At 43.2% G+C, this 25380-nt stretch overlaps 1 protein-coding gene across 1 annotated transcript in view; it reads left to right on the top strand.

The window, feature by feature from the left end:
* The first annotated feature begins 553 nt into the window (after positions 1–553).
* Positions 554–25380, top strand: part of LOC114229025 (vascular endothelial growth factor receptor kdr-like) — a 677074-nt gene continuing 652247 nt past the window's right edge. The window contains exon 1 of the mRNA XM_054714449.1: positions 554–632. Within this exon, the coding sequence (XP_054570424.1) occupies positions 554–632 (79 nt within the window). The remainder of the gene's footprint in view (positions 633–25380) is intronic.

Here is a 25380-nt window from a genome sequence, read left to right as displayed (position 1 = left end):
CCTGGTTCTTCCCTCCTTCCCCTCCCTCCTTTGTCCTGAACTTCCTCCCTCCAGAGACAAATGTTGCCGCCTCCTCTTTGCAGAAAGAAGTTGGGAGCTCCTCAGAGAAGCTGAGCGGTACTTGTGCCAGCATCGACTCCCCCAGTTGCAGGTTCGGGGTAGGGGCACTCTGAACCAGGAAAGCTCACCTGCCACGAAAGGTTGTCACGGAATTTTGGACCTGGGAGGAGATAGGGTGTTAGGCAGAGAGCGAGAGTTCCTGTGAGACTGCCTAGACTGTGCTCCTCCACAGAATAGCTCGGAATAGCTCGGTAACTCTGAGGCTGGAGGAGAGGTCTCTGGGAAAGAGGGCGGCCCTAGGCTGGGAGAGTAGCAAGGGAGGGGGCCTGGAAGGGGCGGTAAGGTCGGAATTCAGAGTTGAGAAATCAGAGGTCACAGTTTAGATCCCTTAACTTAAATCCTTGATCCCCCACTCCCTGCCTTTTTTTTAGGAAGGAGGAGCGAAATAACTCACTGGGGAGTGAGAGCCTGGAACTGCACTCTGTGCCCCACGATGTTTGCACCCCGCCACGTTCATGGTGCCCTGACTGTTTTGGCTTCCCACTTCCTGATCACCCTGCTCGGGACTCCAGGTAAGCGACTGGTCGCCTCACAGCTGACTGAGCGCTTCACGTGGTCCTGGTGCTCCAATCTCTCAGCTCATGCGAAAGAAGTCAGGTCAGGGGTGCCACAGAGAGAATAAGAGCTCAATGAAGGCCTGTGGCTTGTCAGGCGCACCTCTGAGCCAGACTTGCAGCCAACTATAGCTGGAAGCTTCCTTGGTCAGCGGTGGGCCAGCGAAGAAAAACAGTCCTGGATGCACGGAACTAGGAGGCCCCTGCGTGAGGGTGGCCAAGCCTGTGACAGGGAATTTTTGCATGTAATGGTTGGTAGTTATTAGCTAACTTTCCTAACAGAGAACACACACTCGCTGCAAAAGATCTAGAAAAAATCCCTTCTGAGAGTGATATCTTCATTTATTCCAGGACAGGTAGCATTGCATTTTCCCCTCTGTTGTACAGCCATAACTCCGCAGGTAGAGCCTCTAGGCAGAGTGCAAACTGTATTCCTAAAATTAAGTCCATAAATTGTGAGGAACTGATCAATTAAAGGGAAAATACACATTTGAAATCTTTCTCTGACCTTTGAAGGGTACTTCAAAAAAAAGAAAGGGACAGAGGATTCAATTTACTTTCTTTTTTGGATGTAGTTTTTTTTTTTTTTTTCAAATGTGTTGTCATTTATAATTCTTGAAGATGTCTGTCCCCAATATTTTTAAGTTATATTTTGAAAAACTCAGCAAAACAAAAACAAACAAAAACAGAGAAAGCCCCAACTAAACACAGCACTCATTCTTTGGGTCAGACTTGGTACACTTTCCTAAAAAGAAAAAGCAGGTGAAGTGACTGCTCTGGTAGATGGCACCTGCTGCTTTGGGTAGTGATTGCTTTTCCAGCCTGGAAACCCAAGAGGATCCTCAACCTTTTGCCACAGGGCCAAATGGTGGAAATTGCTAACAGGACTGTAATTAGCACCTTTCTGTAATTAGCTGCTTGTACTAGAGTCTGGAGATGGCTTACTTTGCAGCCTTTAGAGCTCTTGCGACTCTAATGTATTCAGAAAATCTCAGAGCCAAACTTTCCACCCAAGATCCCCCAGCCAATTCCCAATGTGTATTAGATTTGGACAAGGCAGTGGGCATTAGACACAACTGGAAAATCTTAATAGCTTATTTTTAGTTGTCATCTGCATTTTCCTCCATCATCCAGTTTTCAGTTCTTGGAAATGTAATACCCACTCCCATTCTATCCAGGCTTTCTGTTGAACCTAAACTTTATATCACCGGTAAGAATCTGGAAGTGTACTGTATGTTCTTGGTCAAAGTATTTAAATTCTTTGGACCTCTAGGACTTCCAAAGGTCCATTGAGATAATTCCAACATAATGAGGGTGATAATAATCATGTGTTAGTCATTTAACAACTCTTTTTTTGAGATATCTGTGGTACAGTTGAAAGAAAGATGGATATCTGAATAACTGGTCTTTAGTCTTGGCCCTACCACAAATACACTGTGTTCCCTTATTCTCTTGAGCCGTGGCTCTTTAATTGTAAATGAGAGGAAAAACTTGTATTTGGCTTTCATCTTTTTGTCAAGAAGAAAGACAATACCAGATTAGAAAAAGTAAACCAAATATTGGTAGTAATATAACATTTGCTGTGGATTGGAGATGAAAAGAGAGCACCTTACTGCTGGAATTAGGTGTAAGTCTCCTAGCTAGAAGAATGGTTTCCCTGGGCACTGAGAAAACATGTGGATGGGAAGTAATGAATCACTGAAAATAGTCACTAAGTAATCACAGAGATGTCATATATCTAGAGACTGCCAGTTGTAGTCCTGTATTGCAAAAAGAAGGGAAAGTATTACAAAACCTCTGTTTTTACTGTTGCTCTTTGTAAGAATCTAGAATTAATTATTTACAAGTTATTTCCTAAACTCCTGGAAGATAAATCCATAATCATTAGAACTGGTGTTAGTTGATTGAAGATAGGATTGGCAGAATAATGCAGTTTCTTTTGCAGTAAAATTCTGGAATTTAAACAAAGGGGGAATGCTGGAAAAATAGAATACTAGGGTCTCCCGAGGAATTGAGTAAAGTCTCTTCTTGTAGAGAAATATGGAGATTAGACCTAGGGGGACTTATAAATGTTTGGAATGGCCTCAGAACTGCTGGTTAAGGGGCACACATAAAATATATTTTTAGAATGGATATGTGTCTGGAGGACAATTTCTAAAGAGGAAAAAACACTAGGCATTGGCTTCATTCTCTTCAATAATTTTGTGCTTGTGTAGGAGGACAATATTTGTGGCATAATGAGAAAATATTCAATTAAAAGAAGGAATATATGGTCAGTTATAAAATTGGTATTCAAAAGGGCATTAAGAATGTTAATAAATATAAATACAAGCTTGTAACTTTGGGTGCTCCTCCTCCAAAGACAAGAGGAAGGGGGAAATAAAACCTTTAAGAAAATAATTGGAAGACATGGCTTATAGATGCATATTTGTGAAAAAGATAAAAGATAGGGATTTTTGCACCTATATTATTTTGCTGACATATTCAATTTACAGGTAAGTAAAACACATATTTTGATTATAGATGATCTTAAAAAAAATAGTATTCAGACCTAGAAAAAAACAGGAAGACCCAGAAAGGTTCTACTCTCTTTTTCATGGTCAGTCTATACCTGGTGTACTGCAGCTTGACTTTGGACACCACATTCTCAAAGGGACAGTGACAGGGTGGAATGTTTTCATATGAGATTAAATTGGATGGAGAGGGTTCTTGAAAATTTTTCAGTTAAGGAACAAAAATAAAATGTAGGGATTTTTAGCTAGGAGAAGGAAAAGCTCTTTGAGATGGGGTGGGAAGTTGTATGAAAGCTGTCTACAAGTGTTTGAAGGTCCATTTACACACAAGAACATTCCAACCATTTTAGCTGCTGCAAATGAAATGGGCTAATTTGGGGGCCAGGGAGTCCCCTATTACTGGGAATATTCAGAAAGGAGTAAAACATTACAAAGAATAAAGTTCCTACCTCTTCCCTGTAGTACTCATGTAGATATTTGAAGTTCTAAATCCCTTCTCTCTCTTAATCATCCTTCTCTGGATATAATATAGGGGTTGGCAAAAGTAGGTTTACAGGTATAATACAAATTAATAATACAATAATTATTAAATAACTAGAGGCCTGGTGCATAAAATTCATGCACGAGGGGGGGTTCCCCTCAGCCCAGCCTGCACCCTCTCCAATCCGGGATCCCTCTCACAATCCTGGACTGCTGGCTCCTAATCGCTCACCTGCCTGCCTGCCTGGTCACTCCTAACTGCCCCCCTTGCCAGCCTGGTCGCCCCTAACTGCCCCCTGCTGCCAGCCAGGTTGCCCCCAACTGCCCCCTCCCTGCCAGCCTGATTGCTCCTAACTGCCCTCCCCACGCCGGCCTGGTCACCCCTTACTGCCCCCCTCTGCTGGCCTGGTTGCCCCTAACTGTCCCCCCTACTGGCCTAGTTGCCCCTCACTGCCCCCCTGCCAGCCTAATTGCCCCCAACTGCCCCTCCCCCCCACTGGCCTGGTCGCCTCCAACTACCCCCCTCTGCTGGCCTGGTCGACCCCAACTGCCCTCCCCCCTGCCAGCCTGGTCACCCCTCATGGAACCCCCGCCGACCTGGTCGCTCCACACAGCCTGCTTGTTCAGTCGTTTGGTCATCTCTCACTAACACCCCTGCCGGTATAGTCACCCCATGCAGCCTGCTTGTTTAGTCATTTGGTCATCCCTAGGGCTGGGCCTGGTTACCTGAGCCTCAGGCAGCTCTGGGCGGCTGCGCAGCCAACATCCGAGGCTTGCCTGCACCTCGGGCCAGCCCTGGGCAGCTGGGGGGCTGAGGGGACTGGGTGCTGCCATCTTGTGGCTGTGGGCACCACCATCTTTGAGGGCATGACGGTCAATTAACATATTCTCTCTTTATTAGATAGGATAATAATATAAGAATAAATTCTGTGTTTTGTGTATGCACAATTGCAAACCTACTTCTGCCCACCCCTGTATGTTAATAGCTTAATTAATTTAGGGAGCAAGAGGCTCCAGCCAAGAAAGAAACAAAAAAGAAAACAACTTTATTATCTGGTGAAATTTTCACTCCATGCTAGGCTCTCTGGTAATGATGTGAATGAGTCAAGATAAAAATGACTGGAGGAAGCGAGATCTTGGGAAAGCTCTGTGGGGTCTCAGATTTCCTATTTGCTATTAAAGGATTTTGTGATCCCAGGAAATAGCACTTGCTACATATACATATAGGTGAAGTTTATTAAAATCCTAAGGCAGAAGAGAAGTTGTTAAGTAAAAGTAGCTGAAACATGATCATAGAGATTTTATGAAGAAAAATTGTGGTGCCTGCAAGGGAAGGATACCACTATGTATCTGTCTCTCCACTATTTCAAAAGGCCAATGTGGAAGTTAACTGGTCCTCAGAGGTAGGTGTCATTTTCATGGTGGTACCCTGAACTATCTGAATCATAATGGCTCAGACACTGATCTCTAATTGGAAATCCTTTGGAAAATCAAGTATTTTCTACTAGTGAACCTAATGGACCTCTTCACAAAAGGGAAAAAAGCTGGAATATTTCAGATCAAGCTAAAATTAAGTTCTTGGACTTACTTTCTTTTGTTTAGGGATACAAAAGGACAGGACACTGAGTCTCTGAATGGCAGGTGGAGTGGGAGCAGAGGCTTGGTGATTGGGATGGTAAGGTTTTCAAAATCCATAATTTCTTGTATTTGATAGCCCCAGTCTCTCTGTTTGGAAGTCTTTGTCCAACTTTATAGAGGTTCCTCAATTTGTATAGGCTTTACTATTGTCCTCCCTCTCTGCCTTTTTGTAAAAGGCTCTTCATAATCTCATGCACACAGTTCTTAGCATTCCACATATCTTGTATGCAAAGCTAGCTCTTTGGATTTGTCCTGGTGTTTTTGAAATCAGGTCAGACTGTTGAGCTGTGTAATGCTGGCCTCTAGGATTTCAGATATGGGAATGGGAGGAGGCCAAGTAAGTCAGGATTTTGTCTTTCTATCTGTACCCCCTTCAACCAGAGAAGTTCTGCTCTTATTTATTTTATACTAGAGGCCCAGTGCACAAAATTTGTGCGTGAGTGTGGTCCTTAGGCTTGGTCGGCAATCGAAGAATGAACATCTGACATGGAATGGCAAGTCCCAGATGACCTCTGGTCCTTGGGCAGCACCTGGGCCCCTGGGACACCATACGCCCCCCTCCACCTTTGTCACAGCACCCGAGTGCCCACACGGAGATGCAGTGAGCGCAGCTGGATGCTGTGGGCCGGGGCACAGTGTAGGCCTCTGGGCTGCCCAGCAACACTGCACTGAAGCCAGGTGGGCAGCACACTCTCTCCCAGCTGGCCTCGCAGACTGGCTCCTGCGTGAACCCACAGGGAACCTGACTGGCTCCTGTGGTCCCAGTAGCTACTGCCTTGCTCACCCGGAAGAGGCCACTTGGGTGCGGGGTGGGGTCCTCATCTGAGCATGGGGGGTGGGGTAGAGGCGGGGAAGTAGGGGGGTGGGCTTCCCCAGTGTGTGAGCCCTGGTGTCCTGGGGGAGGGTCGCAGGGGGAGTGAGAGCAAGCTCGGAGGACACTCTGCATTCTCCCTGCACCTAGATCCACATCACCCCTGCCCTCAGGTAGCCAGCAAGAGGTTGCAGTGCATCACCAATGCCCACCATGTTCCACACCGCCCCCCGTGGTCAGTGCATGTCATAGCAAGTGGTCAAATAACCACCTGAGGGGATAATTTGCATGTTAGGCTTTTATTATGTAGGATATTGAGTTTAGAGTTGAGGTTAATATGATGATCCATCTACTAAAACGAAAAAGACAATAAATGGAAGCAAACTGGAATACAAGATTATCTCAAGGGTTTTCCAATTTCAGAGAGTTCATGACTCTCAGACATCATTTCCAGGGTAGTTGTAATCTCCAAGGAGCAGAGAATCTTAGGAAGTTAACCCTGCCTTTTCCTTTTCCTTTTCTAAGTAGATAGTATATCTAAGGGGCCTGTGGTGAACTCCTTTAAATAGTAAGGTTCCAATTTATCAACTTGGCATTTAAAGTGCCACCAATGTTCTTGCAACCATCTAGGAGTCAAACATTTGTTCTGAAATCCTGCGATACATAAGGTATTTGGATTCCTTGTCCCACTTGTAGAGTTATATGGCCTCAGGTGGTCAGAACTGCAATGTCATCCTTAGGGTGACCATATATCCCAGTTTTCCCAGTACAGCCCAGTGTTACTTGTTGGCACAGACTGACTATTAATGATTGCTCAATTTTTATGGTAAATAATATAATCACCCCAATTTAAAGCCCACTTGTCTCATCCCCTTGGTTTACAGTTAGGCATAGAGAGGAGGAGACTTGCCCAAAGTCACACAACTTATTGGCATTTCTAGAAGTCTGGCTAGAATTATACACCTGCTATTTAGTATTATGGCATTGATCTGGTAAAATGAATATTTCCTTTTAATTTGTTTTAAAGAATGTCTACAGGCATTCACACATCTAGTTCTCTACTGCTCTGTATTCTTCAGGCCCAGTCTGAACTTATGTGGTTTCCTAACTATACTTTTCCAAAGATTATTTTAACAAAGACATAGGCAAAGAGCTCTCTGTCTTCTTTCAGGATTTCTCAAATGATTAAATAGGGGTGGAATTTCTTGATGTTGGCAGCACTGGTGTGTCTGGCTACCATACAGATCTCTCTCCAATGGAGACTGCATTTTCTCACTTCTACTTGGATCCCAGCTCCCTGTTTGGTGATATGAGCTATTTCTTATTAGCCTTATGAAACAATGGACTCTCCTGGCTAGAGGTAAGAGACTATGAAGAGCATTTAAAACCTGGTCCTACCTTTATCTAACTCTTATATTACTGTCTTGCCAGGTAATTGTCCAGTTTATGGTTGTACATCACTAGCTTAAGAGGTAGATTATTCCACCTTAGGAAAACTCCGATTATCAAAAGATCTTCCTGTATTCAATTTAGACCTTATCTCCCTGGGCTACTACACACTAATCCTAAAAATCTAAACCCAAACTTTGGGCCATGCAGAATATAATTAGCTTTACTTTCCCCATAATATTCCTGCAGAGATCTAAATATGAAAATGAGTTAACATTTATTAAATGTATACTATATGCCAGGTATTGTTTTAAATACTTTACCTTATTTTTTTATTAAATTTATTAGAACCTAGGTCCGGGTGAGGCCGTGTGCCCCTGGATCTGGGTGAGGCCACATGCCCCTGGGTCCGGGTGAGGCCATGCACCTCTGGGTCCAGGTGAAGCTGGATCCCGGGTCCGGGTGAGGCCGTGTGCCCCTGGATCCGGGTGAGGCTGGGTCCCGGGTCCAGGTGAGGCCGCGCGCACCTAGGTCCGGGTGAGGCCACGCGCCCCTGGGTCCGGGGGAGGCCATGTTCCCCTGGGTCTGGGTGAAGCTGGATCCCGGGTCCGGGTGAGGCCGTGTGCCCCTGGATCCGGGTGAGGCCACACGCCCCTGGGTCCAGGTGAGGCCACGCGCCCCTTGGTCCGGGTGAGGCCATGCGCCCATGGGTCCGGGTGAAGCTGAATCCTGGGTCCGGGCGAGGCCGTGTGCCCCTGGATTCGGGTGAGGCTGGGTCCCGGGCCTGGGTGAGGCCATTCACCCCTGGGTCTGGGAGAGGCCACGCGCCCCTTGGTCCTGGTGAGGCCATGCACCCATGGGTCCAGGTGAAGCTGAATCCTGGGTCCGGGCGAGGCCATGTGCCCCTGGATTCGGGTGAGGCTGGGTCCCAGGTCCGGGTGAGGCCGTGCACCCCTGGGTATGGGAGAGGCCACTCGCCCCTTGGTCCGGGTGAGGCCATGCGCCCCTGGGTCCGGGTGAAGCTGAATTCTGGGTCCAGGCGTGGCCCTGTGCCCCTGGATTCGGGTGAGGGTGAGTCCCGGGTCCGGGTGAGGCCATGCGCCCCTGGGTCCGGGTGAGGCAACGCGCCCCTGGGTCTGAGTGAAGCTAGATCCTGGGTCTGGGTGAGGCCGTGTGCCCCTGGATCCGGGTGAGGCTGGGTCCCGGGTCTGGGTGAGGCCGTGTGCACCTAGGTCCGGGTGAGGCCAACCGCCCCTGGGTCTGGGAGAGGCCATGCGCCCCTGGGTCCGGTGAGGCCTCGTGCCCCTGGGTACGGGTGAAGCCGGATCCTAGGTCCGGGTGAGGCCGTGTGCCCCTGGATTCGGGTGAGGCTGGGTCCCGGGCCTGGGTGAGGCCATTCACCCCTGGGTCTGGGAGAGGCCACGCGCCCCTTGGTCCTGGTGAGGCCATGCACCCATGGGTCCAGGTGAAGCTGAATCCTGGGTCCGGGCGAGGCCGTGTGCCCCTGGATTCGGGTGAGGCTGGGTCCCAGGTCCGGGTGAGGCCGTGCACCCCTGGGTCTGGGAGAGGCCACTCGCCCCTTGGTCCGGGTGAGGCCATGCGCCCCTGGGTCCGGGTGAAGCTGAATTCTGGGTCCAGGCGTGGCCCTGTGCCCCTGGATTCGGGTGAGGGTGAGTCCCGGGTCCGGGTGAGGCCATGCGCCCCTGGGTCCGGGTGAGGCAATGCTCCCCTGGGTCTGAGTGAAGCTAGATCCTGGGTCTGGGTGAGGCCGTGTGCCCCTGGATCCGGGTGAGGCTGGGTCCCGGGTCTGGGTGAGGCCGTGCGCACCTAGGTCCGGGTGAGGCCAACCGCCCCTGGGTCTGGGAGAGGCCATGCGCCCCTGGGTCCGGTGAGGCCTCGTGCCCCTGGGTACGGGTGAAGCCGGATCCTAGGTCCGGGTGAGGCCGTGTGCCCCTGGATTCGGGTGAGGCTGGGTCCTGGGCCCGGGTGAGGCCACACGCCCCCTGGGTCTAGGTAAAGACACGTGCCCCTGAGTCTGGGTGAAGCCGTGCCCCTGGGTCCGGCCGAGACCAAACCAGAGGGAGTCGGACCTCCGTTACCACCATTTGTCCACCATCCAGAGCTGAGGGGTCAGTGCTGACATGTACACATAAGGAACTGGTGGACATTGAAATTGGGTCTCAAAAGAACTGTTGGTCCAGAAAGAAACTCACTACAGACTGATTCATTTGCCTGTCAGCATAACTATTATTGCTCATCTCACATTCAGTTCTTATAAGTATATCTCTAGTGACACATGATCTCGCTCATCTAGGGAAAAGGATGAACAACATAGACTGATGCACAAGAACAGAACCAGAAACAAGGAGGCATCGATCGGACTATCGGGCCTCAGAGGGAGGATAGGAGAGGGTGGGGGGAGGGGGGAGAGATCAACCAAAGGACTTGTGTGCATGCATATGAGCCTAACCAATGGTTAAGTTCAACAGGGGGTTGGGGCATCCGTGGGGAGGGGTGTAGGATGGGAATGGGGGGATGAGGACAAATGTGTGACACCTTAATCAATAAAGAAATTTAAAAAAAATTATTAGAATGATATTGGTTAATAAGATTATATAGATTTTAAGTGTCCAATTCTATCATATATCATCTGTAGATTGCATTATGTGTTTACTATAAAACATCAAATCTTCTCCTGTCACCATATATTTGACGCCCTTTACCCTTTACTACTCCTACACCCCCTTTCTCTCTGGTAACCACCATACTGTTGTCTGTGTCTATGAGTTTTTGTTTGTTTGTTTTTCTTGTTTGTTCAGTTGTTGCTTTCAATTTTATAGCCCATATATTAGTGAAATCATATGGTTCTTGACTTTTTCTGCCTGACTGATTCCACTTAGCATGATATTCTTAAAATCCATCCATGTTGTCACAAATTACAATATTTCATCTTTTTAATGACTGAGTAGTATTCCATTGTGTATACGTACCACACCTTCTTTATGCAATCATCTATTGAGGGACACTTCATTTGTTTCTTTGTCTTGGCCACTGTAATGCTGCAATGAACATAGAGGTACATTTATCTTTTCAAATAAATTAAACATTTTATTAGCTCATTTAATCCTCACAACAGTTTCTTAGGGAAGTATTATTATTTATTTTTTTATGTTTTTCCTCTGTAAAGATTTTATTTTATTTTTATTTTTTATTTATTTTATTTTTTAGGTTTTAATAAATCTTTATTGTTCAGATTATTACAATTGTTCCTCTTTTTTCCTCCCATAGCTCCCTTCCACCAGGTTCCTATCCCACCCTCTGCTCTTATCTCCCCCCTACTGTCCTCATCCATAGGTGCATGCTTTTTGTCCAGTCTCTTCCCACACCCCTTTTCCCCCAAGAATTGTCAGTCCACTCCCTTTCTATGCCCCTGATTCTTGATTATATTATATTCACCAATTAATACTGTTTATCATATTTTTTATTACCTTGGTTTTTAGATTCACTTGTTGATAGATATGTATTTGTTGTTCATAATTTTTATCTTTATCTTTTTCTTCTTCTTCCTCTTCTTAAAGAATACCTTTCAGCATTTCATATAATTCTGGTTTGGTGGTGATGAACTCCTTTAGCTTTTTCTTATCTGTGAAGCTCTTTAGCTGACCTTCAATTCTGAATGATAGCTTTGCTGGGTAGAGTAATCTTGGTTGTAGGTTCTTGCTATTCATCACTTTGAATATTTCTTGCCATTCCCATCTGGCCTGCATAGTTTCTGTTGAGAAATCAGCTGACAATCGTATGGGAGCTCCCTTGTAGGTAACTAACTGTTTTTCTCTTGCTGCTTTTAATATTCTCTCTTTGTCTTTTGCTCTTGGTATGTTAATTATGATGTGTCTTGGTGTGGACCTCTTTGGATTCCTTTTGTTTGGGGTTCTGTGAGCTTCCTAGACTTGTAAGTCTATTTCTTTCACCAGTGGGGGGAAGTTTTTGGTCACTATTTCTTCAAATAGGTTTTCAGTATCTTGCTCTCTCTCTTCTTCTGGGACTCCTATAATTCTGATGTTGGTATGCTTGAAGTTGTCCCAGAGGCTCCTTACACTATCTTCAACTGTTTGGATTCTTTTTTCTTTTTGCTTTTTCGGTTGAGTGTTTTTGCTTCTTTGTATTCCAAATCTTTGACTTGGTTCTTGCAATCCTCTAGTCTGCTTTTAGGTCTCTGTTTAATATTTTTTTTTATTTCAGTCAGTGTATGTTTAATTTCTAGTTGATCCTTTTTCATATCCTGGAGGGTCTTGTTAAATTTATCAGCCTTTTCTAGAAAATTCTTGAAAAACCTTATAACCGTGGTTTTGAACTCTATATCCAGTCGTTTACTTTCCTCCATTTCCTTCATTTGTGACCTGCCTCTTTGCCTCCGCATTTTGGCTGCTTCCCTGAGTTGATGGAGTGGCTTTGTGTGCTAGGTGTCCTAGCAGGGCCAAATGCCTCCGCCTCCCCAGTTACCTGTGGTGGACACTCTTGGTGTGCCCCTTTGTGGGCTGTGTGCAGTCTTGTTGTAGTTAATCCTAGATTGTTGTTAGTATCACTGGGGGGAGTTGACCTCCAGGCCAATTGGCTGTGAGGATCAGCTGTGTCTCCACTGGAAAAGCTTCTGTGCTCAGCTTGGATGGGGCAGAGTCTCAGGGTGGAGCAGACAGCCATGGTTTCCCATCAGCCCTGACCAAGAGGCCCCTGTGTCTCAGTGTCCCACGGCAATGGCTGCACGCACCTCTGAGAGAAGGCTGCCCTCATATTTCGCCCACTGCCAGACAGTCCAGTTTCTCCCCAAATGAGTCTGGGTACCCAAAGTCTCACCCGGATCTGGATTTCAGTGCAGTCAGGAGGTTTTGTTTCCCTCCTGAACAATAAAGCTAGCAGCGTGCTTGATGCCCACCCACTCCGTGCGCCATGAGTAAGCCAGCTGCATATTCAGCTGCCCGCCATTTCTGCGCACGTGTGTCTCTACACCTCTGTCCTCCACAGCTCCTCTGGGTCTCAGTGTCCTTTTATCTTTCCTTATAGTTGTAGAATTTCCATTCAGCCAGCTTTCTGGTGGTTCTGGGCAATGTCTGCTCTGTCTTCCAGTTGCAGTTTTGAAATTGTTGTGTGAGGCAGCAGTATAGGTGTTTATCTATACCGCCATCTTGGTTTCTCCTATTATTTCTTACTACATGTCAAGAAACTGAGACACAAAGGAGCAGAGTGACTGGCCCTAGACACACAGCTTATAAGTGATAGGCATAATTTGAATGGACGCAGTCTAGCTCATGTTCTTAACCATATTCTAATTTATGTTCTTAAGCACTAGGCTGCACTGTTGGAATCGTTTCTCTTGATCCTCCCGATCACCTGGCAACTCTTTCCTACCTTGCTTTTCTTTATTCTAATAAATTGAGTGTGGCTTGATACTCAATTGACTCTTCTTTCCCCCCAATAATTAATAATAAAGTGTTTTGAAGGGGAAGGAGACTTTCAAAGTTGTGGCTGGACCACCATAGCAGTGAGCAGAGGAAGGGGTGAATAAGTGGGGAAGATTTTTATCTCTGAGAGGTGAACTTGTAGCTCTTTGTTATTCCCTGGCTCTTTCCAACTTCCCAGGGCAGTCACTGACCATAGACAGATCCAAATTTGGCCCCAGTCTGTCTGGCACCTCTGGATGGGAAGGAAATCTATGCATGTTAAGTATATTTTGAGATCCTACCCACTTTAGCTTTGCTTCTCCAAATAGGTTTCCTTAGATCTTCCTGTGTTCTTTCATAATTGTGGGAAAGACACTGTCAAGGAAGTAAATGAGGATGTTTGCCCATGATTAGAGATTGTTTAGGAAAAGGGGGAAAGGTGGTTTCACCCTTGTACTATCTGGCCAATTTTCTTTTCTTCTATTTTCCTGTACCATTATCGCCTCCAGTGCGTCTTAGTTTCCTTCTGATTCCTCTTTCCCATTTTTTCCTTGCAAAAACTTGCAGGGCACCTTCATCCAGGCTGCATTAACGGTGCGAAGAGTATTGTTTTTAGGATCCAGATAACCTAATTCTGGGCCTAGGTACGTCAAGTACTCATTGTGTGATGAAAAGTGTCTGTTGCCTTCTCTGAGCCTCAGTCTCATTATCTTTAAAATGGGATAATTTTGACTAGATATGATCTTTGAAGTGTTCTGCTGCTTTGAAGCATTGAGTTCTCTATTTTACTCTCCCTCCTCTGTATCTTTTAGTGTTCTCTTGTTACCCTTCTCTTTCCTTCTCGTGAATTTTCAATATTGTAATAAGACAGCACCATCTACTTTGGGATCAGATTTGAGGATTTATCCAATCTTCATGGACAATTTCAAACAAACACAGTAAAAATTGTGATAGTTTATTTTATTAGGAGATACAATCAGTTATTGGAATCAGGGGTGTTAGATTATAAGAATGCAAATTGGTATAAACTAAAAGTATTAGTATTTTATAAGTAGATGTAAAATTTTTAAGCAGGCCTAGAAAATGAAGACTTTTCTCAGGTACAAAAATGGTGGGGACATTTATTATAAATGAATTTAACAGCATGTGTAATTCTTTCCAAATGTTATGTTAGGGATGAGGTAGGAGTTATATTTATTTCTCATTTTTCTAAATAATAGAAATATAACAATGGAGGATCATAATGTGATGGATTTCTCTGGGTCAACTTCAATAAAAAGAAAAAAATTGTCCCAAAATGCAAGTTCACCATAGGGGATGAGAAGAGTTTAGATATCTGTACCCCTAGGCCAGTGGTCGGCAAACTCATTATTCAACAGAGCCAAATATCAATAGTACAATGATTGAAATTTCTTTTGAGAGCCAAATTTTTTAAACTTAAACTTCTTCTAATGCCACTTCTTCAAAATAGACTCACCCAGGCCGTGGTATTTTGTGGAAGAGCCACACTCAAGGGGCCAAAGAGCTGCATGTGGCTTTTTGGCACCATGAGTGTGACTCTTCCACAAAATACCATGTGTGGGTGCGCACGTGCGCAGAAGTCGGTTTTCAGCCTGGGCGAGTCTATTTTGAAAAAGTGGTTCTAACGCAGAGCCACACTCAAGGGGTCAAAGAGCCGCTTGTGGCTCGCGAGTCACGGTTTGCTGACCACTGCCCTAGGCTACAGGATAGAACAGCTGGCAATCAAAACTTCACCTTTTTTAGCTTTACAAACTTAATTTTATCTGAGGTAAAATATACATATGATAAAAAACACCCATTTTAAATGTATAGTTTGATAAATTTTGACAAATGTGTATATCCAAATAGCCACCACCACCACAATGAAGATATAAATGACTCTCATCATCCTAGAATGTTTCTTTGTGGCCTTTAATAGTCAGTTTCCTCTTTCACCCCCAGCCCGCTGATCTGTGTTCTGCCTCTATAGCTTAGTTTTGTCTATTCTAGAATTTAATGTAAATGGAATCATACAGTATGTGTCCTTTTGTGTCTGGCTTCTGCTCTGCAGGTTTTCTTTTCTTTCTTTTTAAAACATGTTTGTTTTTATTATTGTGGTATAAAGCACATAGCAAAATTTACCATCTTAGCCATATTAAGTATATAGTACATTAATGCACACTTCTAATACAGATCTCTAGAATTTTTTCATCTTATAAAACCAAAACAAGAACTCCCTATTTCCTTCTCCTATCTGCCCCTATTAGTCATATTTTTTGTGTTTCTATGATTTTGACTACATTAAATGCCTTATATAAGTTGAATGATTTAGTATTTGTCTTTCTGTGAATGGCTTATTTTAATTAGCATAATGTAGTCAAGGTTAATCCATTTGTAGCTTATGACAGAATTTTTTAAATTGAAGTATAATTGGCATATAATCTCCTAGTAGTTTCAGATGTATATCATAGTGGCTCAATATATGTATATATTACGAAGTGGTCATGGCAATAAATTTAATTACCATTTGTCATATAAAGTTATTACAATATTATTGAATATATTCTTTATGCTGTATATTACATCCCCATGACTTATTTATTGTATAACTGGAAGTTTATACCTCTTAGTCTCCTTTATCTATTTCATCCATCCCAAAACTTCCCCTTCTGATAACCACTAGTTTGTTTCCTGTATCTATAAATACATTTCCTATTTTGCTTGTTCATTTGATTTATTTTTTAAATTTCACATATAAGTAAAATAATATAGTATTTTCAGGGAACATAGTAGGTTATCTAGAAATACTGCTAATAGAATGAGTAGAATCACTCAGATCTTTGCTTTTTTTAGATAGGGAAATTTGTGACTCAGAGTGAGGAGGCAACTTATGCAACATCTTACAGTTACTGGCAGAGCTGGAACTGGACATATGTGCATCTCCTGACTGCTAATTCTTGACACTGTATGAAATTGCATTTGTAGTTAGTAACTAAATTATTACATATTTTATTTTAAAAATCTGTAGTTATAAATTGAATCACATTGCTTAATTTTCATAAGACTTTGGTGACATAAGAACTATGATTATATTACATAGAAGTACACCAAGACGTAGAGAAAAGGATGGTCTCAATTCCAGAGCCCCTTCTACAAGGGTAGGAGAATCCCCTTCTTTTTATTTTCAGAGGTGGTAATGGAGGAAGTGACATTTTAGGTGGCATGCTCCCTAATGAGAGCTTTCATTAACTTCATGATCTGCATACTGTCATGTCACCTATGTCCCATTAGGTTAATTGCCTGAGAACCCAGGATCTTAAGCTCAACAATCTTTGGAGAGATGAAAGGAACCTGTGTTAGGTTTGATTATTTTTCTCACTTGCCCCTGCCTGGCCACACTTGTTGAGATGGAATACCTACAGTAAATACTGCCCATCATTAGACCACATCATACCTGGGCACCAAGCCTGGAGCTAAAAAAAAGGCATGTTTATATCAATTGGTCTCACCAGAGAAAGCCATGGGAGAGCAATTAAGTTGCTCTGCCATTGTCAATGCCGATTCAGGACATGTGCGTTCCATTGCCATCAGTCTCAGGAACCATTAGCTTTTCCTTCCGTGAGTCAAATGCTGACAGAGAGAGCCACAGTATTTTTTTGTAATTATCCATATACTTCTTAACAAAATCCATTTTCATTGTTTTCTTCCATACCCTGGTTTATCATCATTATTATTACTAATATTACTAGAGACCCTGTGCATGAAATTCATGCACGGGGTTGGGGGGGTGTCCCTCAGCCCAGATTGCACCCTCTCCAATCTGGGATCTCTCTCACAATCCAGGACTGCTGGGTCCCAACTGCTCACCTGCCTGACTTCCTGATTGCCCCTAACCACTTTTGCCTGACAGCCTGATCACCCCCTAACCACTGCCCTGCCAGCCTGACTAATGTCTAACTGCTCCCCTGCTAGCCTGTTTGCCCCCAACTTCCCTCCTCTGCCAACCTGGTCACCCCTAACTGCCCTCCCTTGCAGGCTTTATTGCCCCCAACTGCCCTCCCTTGCAGGCCTGGTCTCTCCCAAATGCCCTCCCCTGTTGGTCATCTTGTGGTGGCCATCTTGTGTCCACATGGGGGCAGCATCATTGACCACATGGGGGCAGCTATCTTGTGTGTTGGAGTGATGGTCAATCTGCATATTACTCTTTTATTAGATTGGATAGAGGCCTGGTGCATGGGTGGGGGCCAGCTGCTTTGCCCTGAAGGGTGTCCAGGATCAGGGTGGGAGTTCCCTTGGAGCGTGGGGCAGCCTGGGCGAGGGGACTGTGGTGGTTTGCAGGCCAACCATGCCCCCTGGCGACCCAAGCAGAGGCCCTGGTATCTGGGATATATTTATCTTCTACAATTGAAACTTTGTAGCCTGGAGCAAAGCCAAGCCTTCTGCTTGCTCTGTGGCTGCCGCCATTTCTGTTTGGAATTGTTTACCTTCTATAATTGAAACTTTGTAGCCTTAAGTGGAGGCCTGGGCCAGCCAGGGCAGGTTGAAAGCTTGGCTTCCTCGGTTGCTGGGGGCAACCCTAGCCTGCTCTCTCCAGCTCTGTGGCTGCCGCCATTTTTCTTGGGATTTATCTTCTATAATTGAAACTTTGTACCCTTGAGTGGAGGCCTGGGCCCGCCAGGGTGTATGGAAAGCTTGGTTTCCTCCATTGCCTGGGAATCCCAAGCCTCCCTCCTGCTCTCTGTGGCTGCAGCCATCTTAGTTGGAGTTAATTTGCATACTTGCACTGATTGGCTGGTGGGTGTGGCTGGTGGGCGTGGCTGGTGGGTGTAGCAGAGTGATAGTTAATTTGCATATTACCCTTTTATTAGGTAGGATTTTAAAATTCTCTAATCTTTAGTTTCTGTGGTTTCTCCAAGTACAAGCCCAGTGGTGGGATAGAAAGCTAGAAATATTGAGGGGCTCTGGAACTGCATGTGGTTAAATGAAAGGACATGGGAAGGTGGAGAGCACAGGGAAGGGGACTGTTATTTTTCTAGAAACAGAGCAAACAACTTCAGTCTGAGCTCATGTCCATGTAGTTTAGCAGATCCCCAGAATCAGAAATCAGTACACAAGAGAACTTTTATAATGTTTAATAATTATGTAACATTCAAGAAGCTCAGAATCCAATTAGCATGAGGTTGTTAATTATAGTACTTATCGTAATCATTTAATTCGGAACCATTTTAAGATTTGATATTTTTTTAAGGAGAAGTTGAGAGGGGGTGGTGAACAAAGTTTTTACATTTTTCTCTCTAGATCTTCACAATTGCTATAGACAAAGAGCTTTATCTCCAGTTTTGTGTAGTGTATAAAGGAACTTTTCTTCCTTCAATCACCAAGGTTTTGTAATTTGGTATGCAGGCAAAGTTCTGGAACCAGTGTGCAGTGTGGTGCAATGCAAAGAACAATGGTTTAGGAGTTAGGACACTGAGTTCCAGGCCTGACTATGGTGCTCATTCACTTTGGACTTAGGGCACAGAAAGAGGAGGTGACTAGTGCTCATATTTATACTCTAGTATTTAGGTGGAGAACTTGGTTGTTTCCAAGTTTGGTCAGTCTGTGGTTCTGGCATTCTAAGAAGTGAGATGCACTACACAGAGGTTTCTTCCTGCTTTGGAATCCATCCTCCTTGTAATTTTGGCAGATGTTACTTGTTTTATTCCTGTAGGACAGGGCTGCCTGAGTCATTAAAACTTTTATTGAAGTATAATGTACATGAAGAAAAGTGTACACACAGAATACAGATTGGTCAATTTTACAAATTGAATACACCTATATAATCAACATCCAAATAAAAATACAGAACATTACTGTATCCCAGAAATGGCTCTTCTGACCCCTCTCAACACATCCTTCCTAAATGTAATTATTATCCTGTCTTTTAATAGCATAAATTAGTTTTGCTGGGCTTTCTGCTTTATATAAATTGAATTACAATCAGTACATATTCTTTAGTGTCTTTCTTCTTAAATATTCATCCAAACTGTGATGGGTAGCCATAGATCATTCCTTCTTATTGCTTTGTAATATTTAATTGTATAAATACACCACAACATGAAATGCATCTATTTTTGCAACCTATTAATTTAGGCAAAAACGTTTTGCTTCATAACATAGAGATTCCAAAAATTTCAATCATACACTAATTATAAAAATCCTCCTATTTTCACAACAAAAAATAAAAACAAAACCACAAATAAGACTGGTTGTCATTGAAGTTTTAGAATCTGTTGATGTTGCTTTGGTATTTTCACTCAAAAAAATTTAAAAGTGCAAACCTCATCTTCATCCTCCCCCTAATTCACATTCTAATGATGAAGCTTTGCCTGTATAAGTGCCCAAATTTGAGAACCATAAACTTGGAAAATGTTGTTTATTGACTTTAGAGATGGGGCATGAAGAGAACAAGCTCAAGTTACTTGTCAGTCTCAGCAAAACTCCAAGTTATCTCGCTTAGGTCTGTTTTTCATCATCAGCCCACTCCCTTGTGTCATCTTAGCCCAGAGATAAGGATGAACCTGACAGATGGTCTGATACAAAGTTACTTTATTTAGTGTTTCTATTTTTCTGTAGACAGAAGAGAAATAGAGAGATAATAATTAAAATTGTTTAGTGCTTCATCATTTACAAAGCACTCCTCATGACAATTCTACCCCATTTTAGATAAGACTCAAGAGGTTTAGTGTTTTGTTTGCACAGGATGTCATGATGATCATATAAGTACAGGTCTCAGGTGTCAAAAGTAGACCACATGTACCTCTCAGACTTCATGAGCATATACAGTGTTTGCTCAGACTAAGTACTTCAAGATGCAATGTAAATCATCTTTACAATAGGCTCTTGTTCTTCCCTTTTCCACTTTACCTATATACCACACTCAATAATATGAAATCACCATTTTCATCATGCCACTTATTGTATCAAGAGCTACAAATGATTCCTCACTGCCTTCATGATCAAGGCCAAATTCCTTGGCACTTCCTTGCTCAGACCCTTTCACCATCTGAAATCTTACCCCTACTTCACCTCCCAACATGTGGAAAATCAAGTAGCGGACAATTTCCTCAGGGAACAATCTTTTTCCTGTTTTAATTATCCAGCTGGCTTCTCCCACACCAAGCTTCCTTCCTGCACTGGAAAAAGGTGGGACACACTGACTTGAAATCTTGACTTTAGTGAGGCTGTCAGTTTGGCATTATCCATCTGAGCTTAGGTAAGTTATTCAGCCAATCTGGTCTTCAGTTCCTTTAGGTTTTACAGAATAAAAACCAATTCTTGCATGCTGTGAAAATAGTCCTTCTTGCTTAAAAATGCCCTTTAGTGCCAAGACAGGGTAGATGGAGGGGACTGGGACATGAAATATTTTACCAAGTGGGCTTCCCTCCAGAATCATAGCAGGCAGTGTATGAAAAGTTCCTATTTTCTTAGAAAACCACTGGCAGCCTTTGTTGTTATTGACTTTAGGGGTGTTGATGGTATAGGAGTGAAAAGGCCGGTTGTGTTTGGATTGGTTATTGTTTTCTATTAAATGGTAGGAAAAGAAGGAGAAACCCAACTCTGTCGTCATGAACAGTGGAGTCTATTCTTTGTCACCACAGAGAAGGAAATGATGTTCTGGCTAAACTGCTTCCATTATGTCTGGTAATAATGCCTACAGAATAAGATTTCAACAACCAGAGCTTTTCTCAGCTAGGCTCCTATTGTTTCAAACTGGAGCAGAAGTGCTGTATTCTAAATTAACTCTTATAGGAGGAAAGTCTAATGGTCTGGTCTATAATATTAGCAACATTAGAGCATGAGGGAAACACTGCAGCAGGTGCCAAAGAAGCTGGTTGTTGTCTGGCAAGAGGTCAATATTCGATACCCAGGTAATTACAAAACAACAGGATGTCCGGGCTTAGAGGGATTTTAATGTTCTGTTAGGAACCTCTATTTTCAATTTCAAATCAGGAGATAGATCATAGCTTTTCTGAGTCTTACATTCTTTAAGCTAAAGAAACAGAATCCTTTGTCCTTCAACTATTTCTCATATGACATAGTTTGGTGTCCATCCAGTCTCTATGGATATATAGATATGTAGGGTGGAGCAAAAGTAGGTTTACAGATGTTTGTATGGAAGATTATACAATAATAATACAAGAATAAACTCTGTGTTTTGTATACTCACAACTGTAAATCTTTTCTCCCACCGTATGTATGTGTGTGTGTGTGTGTGTGTGTGTGTGTGTGTGTTGTGTGTGTGTGTGTATTCAAATATTGGCCAGCTGAGGAACTTCTGGTCACCTGACAGAATTTCCAGAGCAGTGATTCTGTTGCTGACACTATGATGGGCTTTTCTAAGAAGGTAAGAAGACAGTAGATAGAGCTGTCCTTAATTTTCACTGAGGTTAGAAAAGGAAATGGGTTGAAGCCACATGGCAGGAGAGGTTTAATTTTGCCAAAGGATGAATCTGGGACATAGGTCATCAAGAAGTCTCTGCTTTCTTTATATATCCTGAGGAAAATCATTCAAAGACACACAGGATGCAAAGTTATAACAGTTTGGATAATTTTCAGGGAAGAGTAAATTACCATATAACTGGTTGGTGAAGGATCACCAAACTTATAACTCCTAGAAAAATGGATTTTTTTCACTATCCCTTTGCCCATGTAATATAAGTATTAGCACTCCTCTGCTTCCCATCATGATTCCCTTACTTCTCCTTCACTTTTTAATAATGGGGCCAAGAAAGCAAAGGCACTTTCCCAGAGGTACCATATTCACTTAGAAACTTCAATTCAAGTGCAGACAAGAGAAGAGAGATTACATTTTCCCAAGCCTGTTCCCTGATTTTCTTTGTCCTGCTACCCACTTATTTTATCCTATTGATTCTAGACAAATGAATAAACTGCTGCCCAGCTGATCAGATAACGTTATGTTTAAGAAAATCAAAATTTGTTCAGAGACCATCCAGTCCCTTCCCATTTTACATATAGGGAAACTGAGTCTCAGAATAACTTTGTTTCAATATTCATTGCACACTAGTGGCAGAATCAGTTACAACTCTGTTTTTCTCATTCATTGTCCTTTTAACTACACGTCCTAGGGTATGGAATATGAATTCTAGAGTAGGAAAAATTTCCACTAAAAATTACTTCTCCTCCTATGACTAATGCTTGAAATTTAATCAAGAGGGTTTAACTCTTGGCTTAGGGCTTTGATCCCAGTTAAAATAGAAATATAGAGGGTAGGGGAAATCATTCTATTAGTAGTTTCTGGCACCTCAGTGTGAATAAGTTTCTCACCTCTTTTCCTGAGATCCCTTTTACAGGTCTGGAAAAAGAAATTAGGTGTGTACTATATACCCAGGGAGAAAAATACAGTGGCAAAGTAACTGGAAAATGGGCATGAATCCAGATTTTTTTCTGGGATAGAACAGTTGCCTCTGCTCATCAATCCAATGCAAAAGGATACTACCTCCACCTACCTGCTCTTGGTATGATATGAGAATAAGGTCCTAATGGTACCAAGGCCATAAGGAGAATTATTTCTTCTAAGATACTAGCATTCAACTAAAAGTACTTGCTTGCTCAATTCTGTTGAGTGTTGATTGAATATAGCAGTGTGGGATGTACATGCAGAACTTTAGTGAAGAAACCACTTGCTGGGAGTACTCCACCCTGCCATATTTGAGTTTGGGAGTGCTAAGAAAACGCCTTGAATTAAATATTTCCAACATAGCATGGAGTCAAATGGCATCTGAAGGACCAAGAGAAAACACTAAGTAAGCATGGCCTGAATTTAATCCCATTCATGCTGGCCAGGACTAGGTCCTTGATAGACCCAGCTATGTGCAAAATGACAACTATGTTTACCCACCACTCTCCAAATCTCTGCTCCCTAAGGCTCTCGAGCAGATAGAAGAACCTATTGTATGCTTTGGAGTGCTGCCATGATTTATAGAGAGACCATGCTTGAAGGGTGGAGATAGGAGTCAAAAGCTCAATGGAAAATATAAGATCTAAAGATGGTGGAAAGCCCCACAGATCATCAAGACAATTTTGTATATTAATATACTTCCTGTTATGACTTCCTCCTATCTGATGGTTTCCTGCACTTTTCTCACATCTAATAATAATAATACACATGTAAGAATCATCACCTAAGGAACTGACTAAAAACTGATAGCAGCCTCTTGTGTATTGAAGGGAGAGGGCCCAGGAATGAGAAGGAATCTGGAAATATCTTATGAGTAATGGTTGAGGGACCCTGGCATGCTGATCCTAAAGAAGACTTGGAGGAGAAGTGGCAGGAGGTCTATGGTCTCACATTTTCATGACAGCTCTCAGCTGAACACAGTTCTGTAGTAGAAGTGGGTGAAAAGAACACTTGGTGATTAGGAATCTAATCCAATTTCTGCTACAAAACTTTTGTATCTATTTGAACAAATTACTTCTTTTTTATCTTAATTCTCTTTTATGTAGGCCAGGAAAGCAGACCTATGACTCATGGATGGATGTTTCACTAAGACATAGATTTCAACTCAATTTAAGGAAGAAATTCCTACAAAGTTGTATAAAGGGTTTATTTATGAGATAGTAAGTTCCCAATTGAGACTGTTTTTTTTATTTATTGGCTTTTTGTATTTCAACTTCTTGGAAATTTCTGTTCATATTTTTTGTCTACTTTTCTATTAGGGTTTTTGACTTTTTATTACCCATAGGAAGTTTTTTATATATTTATTTTTTGTTAGTTATATAAATAATTCCTACAAGTCTATTGCTTATCTTTTGCTTTGGTCTTTTGTTGCATAGAAGCCTTAAATTTCTCAGTATTTTCCCTTGTACTACATGTGTTTTCTATTTTGTTTTAAAGGGACTTCCTTTGCTCAAGATTTTACAAATAGCCTTCAGACTTTTATATTGTAATACATTTATGATTTTATTTCTCTTTTGTGTATAATTAAAGCTTTAAAATATCTTTAATTTATATTATTGTATGCTGTGAAGTAATGACCTAACTTATTTTTTCCAAGTAATTGCCAATAGATCAGCGTCATTAATTGAATAGGTCACATATACACACACTCTTTTATATTCCATTGTTTTCTCTAAATATATGGTATGTGTTGATAGCTTGTGGAACAAGTACCTGTTCTAAGTTATTTGTTGTTTTTTTAAATTATCTTGCTTTTTAATGTACATTTTCTGTTGTAGGTGATCTTAAGAATCAGTTTGTCAACTTCCATTAATTTTGTTGAAAAATTAGTATATCCTATCTAATAAAATAGTAATATGCAAATTGACCACACATCTTCCACACCCACAAGCCACGCCCACACATCACACCCACCAGCCAATCAGGAGCGAATATGAAAATAAACCCAACCAAGATGGTTTCGGCCACAGAGAGCAGGAGGGAGGCTTGGGTTTCCCCGGCAATGGAGGAAGCCAAGCTTTCTGCCTGCCCTTGCCGGCCTAGGCCTCCACTCAAGGCTACAAAGTTTCAATGATAGAAGATAAATAAATCCAAACAGAAATGGTGGCAGACATGGAACTGGAAAGAATAGGAAGCTAGGGTTGCCCCCAGCGATGGAGGAAGCCAAGCTTCTGAAGCCCTGGCCTGCCTTGGCCCCTGCTCCAGGTTACAAAGTTTCAATTATAGAAGATACATAAATCCCAACAGAAATGGCTGCTGCCACGGAGCAAGCAGGAGGCTTGGCTCCACTCCAGGCTACAAAGTTTCAATTGTAGAAGATAAATAAACCCAGATACCAGGGCCTCTGCTTGGGTTGCCGGGGGGCATGGCCAGCCTGAAAACCACCACAAGCCCCTCCACCAGGCCACCCCACACCCTAAGGGAACCCCCATCCTGATCTGGGACACCCTTCAGGGCAAACCAGTTGGCCCCCACCCATGCACCAGGCCTCTATCCTATCTAATAAAAGAGTAATATGCAGATTGACCATCACTCCAACACACAAGATGGCTGCCCCTATGTGGTCAAAGATCCTGCCCCCATGTGGACACAAGACGGCCACCACAAAATGGCCAGCAGGGGTGGGCAGTTGAGAAGGACCAGGCCTGCAAGGGAGGGCAGTTGGGGGTGATCAAGGCTGCAAGGGAGGGCAGTTAGGGGTGACCAGGCTGGCAGAGGAGAGAAGTTGGGGGTGACTGGGCCTGCAGGGAAGGGCAGTCGGGGGGGACCCAGGCCTGCAGTGGAGGGCAGTTAGGGGCAAACAGGCTGGTAGGGGAGCAGTTAGGCATCAATCAGGCTGGCAGGGGAGTGGTTAGGGGGTGATCAGGCTGGCAGGCAGAAGTGGTTAGGGGCAATCAGGAAGGCAGGCAGGCAAGCAGTGGGGAGCCAGCAGTCCTGGATTGTGACAGGGATGTCCAACTGCCTGTGAGAGGGATGT

Source organism: Eptesicus fuscus, chromosome 1, assembly GCF_027574615.1.
Source record: "Eptesicus fuscus isolate TK198812 chromosome 1, DD_ASM_mEF_20220401, whole genome shotgun sequence".
Classification (NCBI taxonomy): domain Eukaryota; kingdom Metazoa; phylum Chordata; class Mammalia; order Chiroptera; family Vespertilionidae; genus Eptesicus; species Eptesicus fuscus.
The sequence above is the reverse complement of the archived record's forward strand: the minus strand, read 5'-3'. Positions and strand labels throughout refer to the sequence as shown.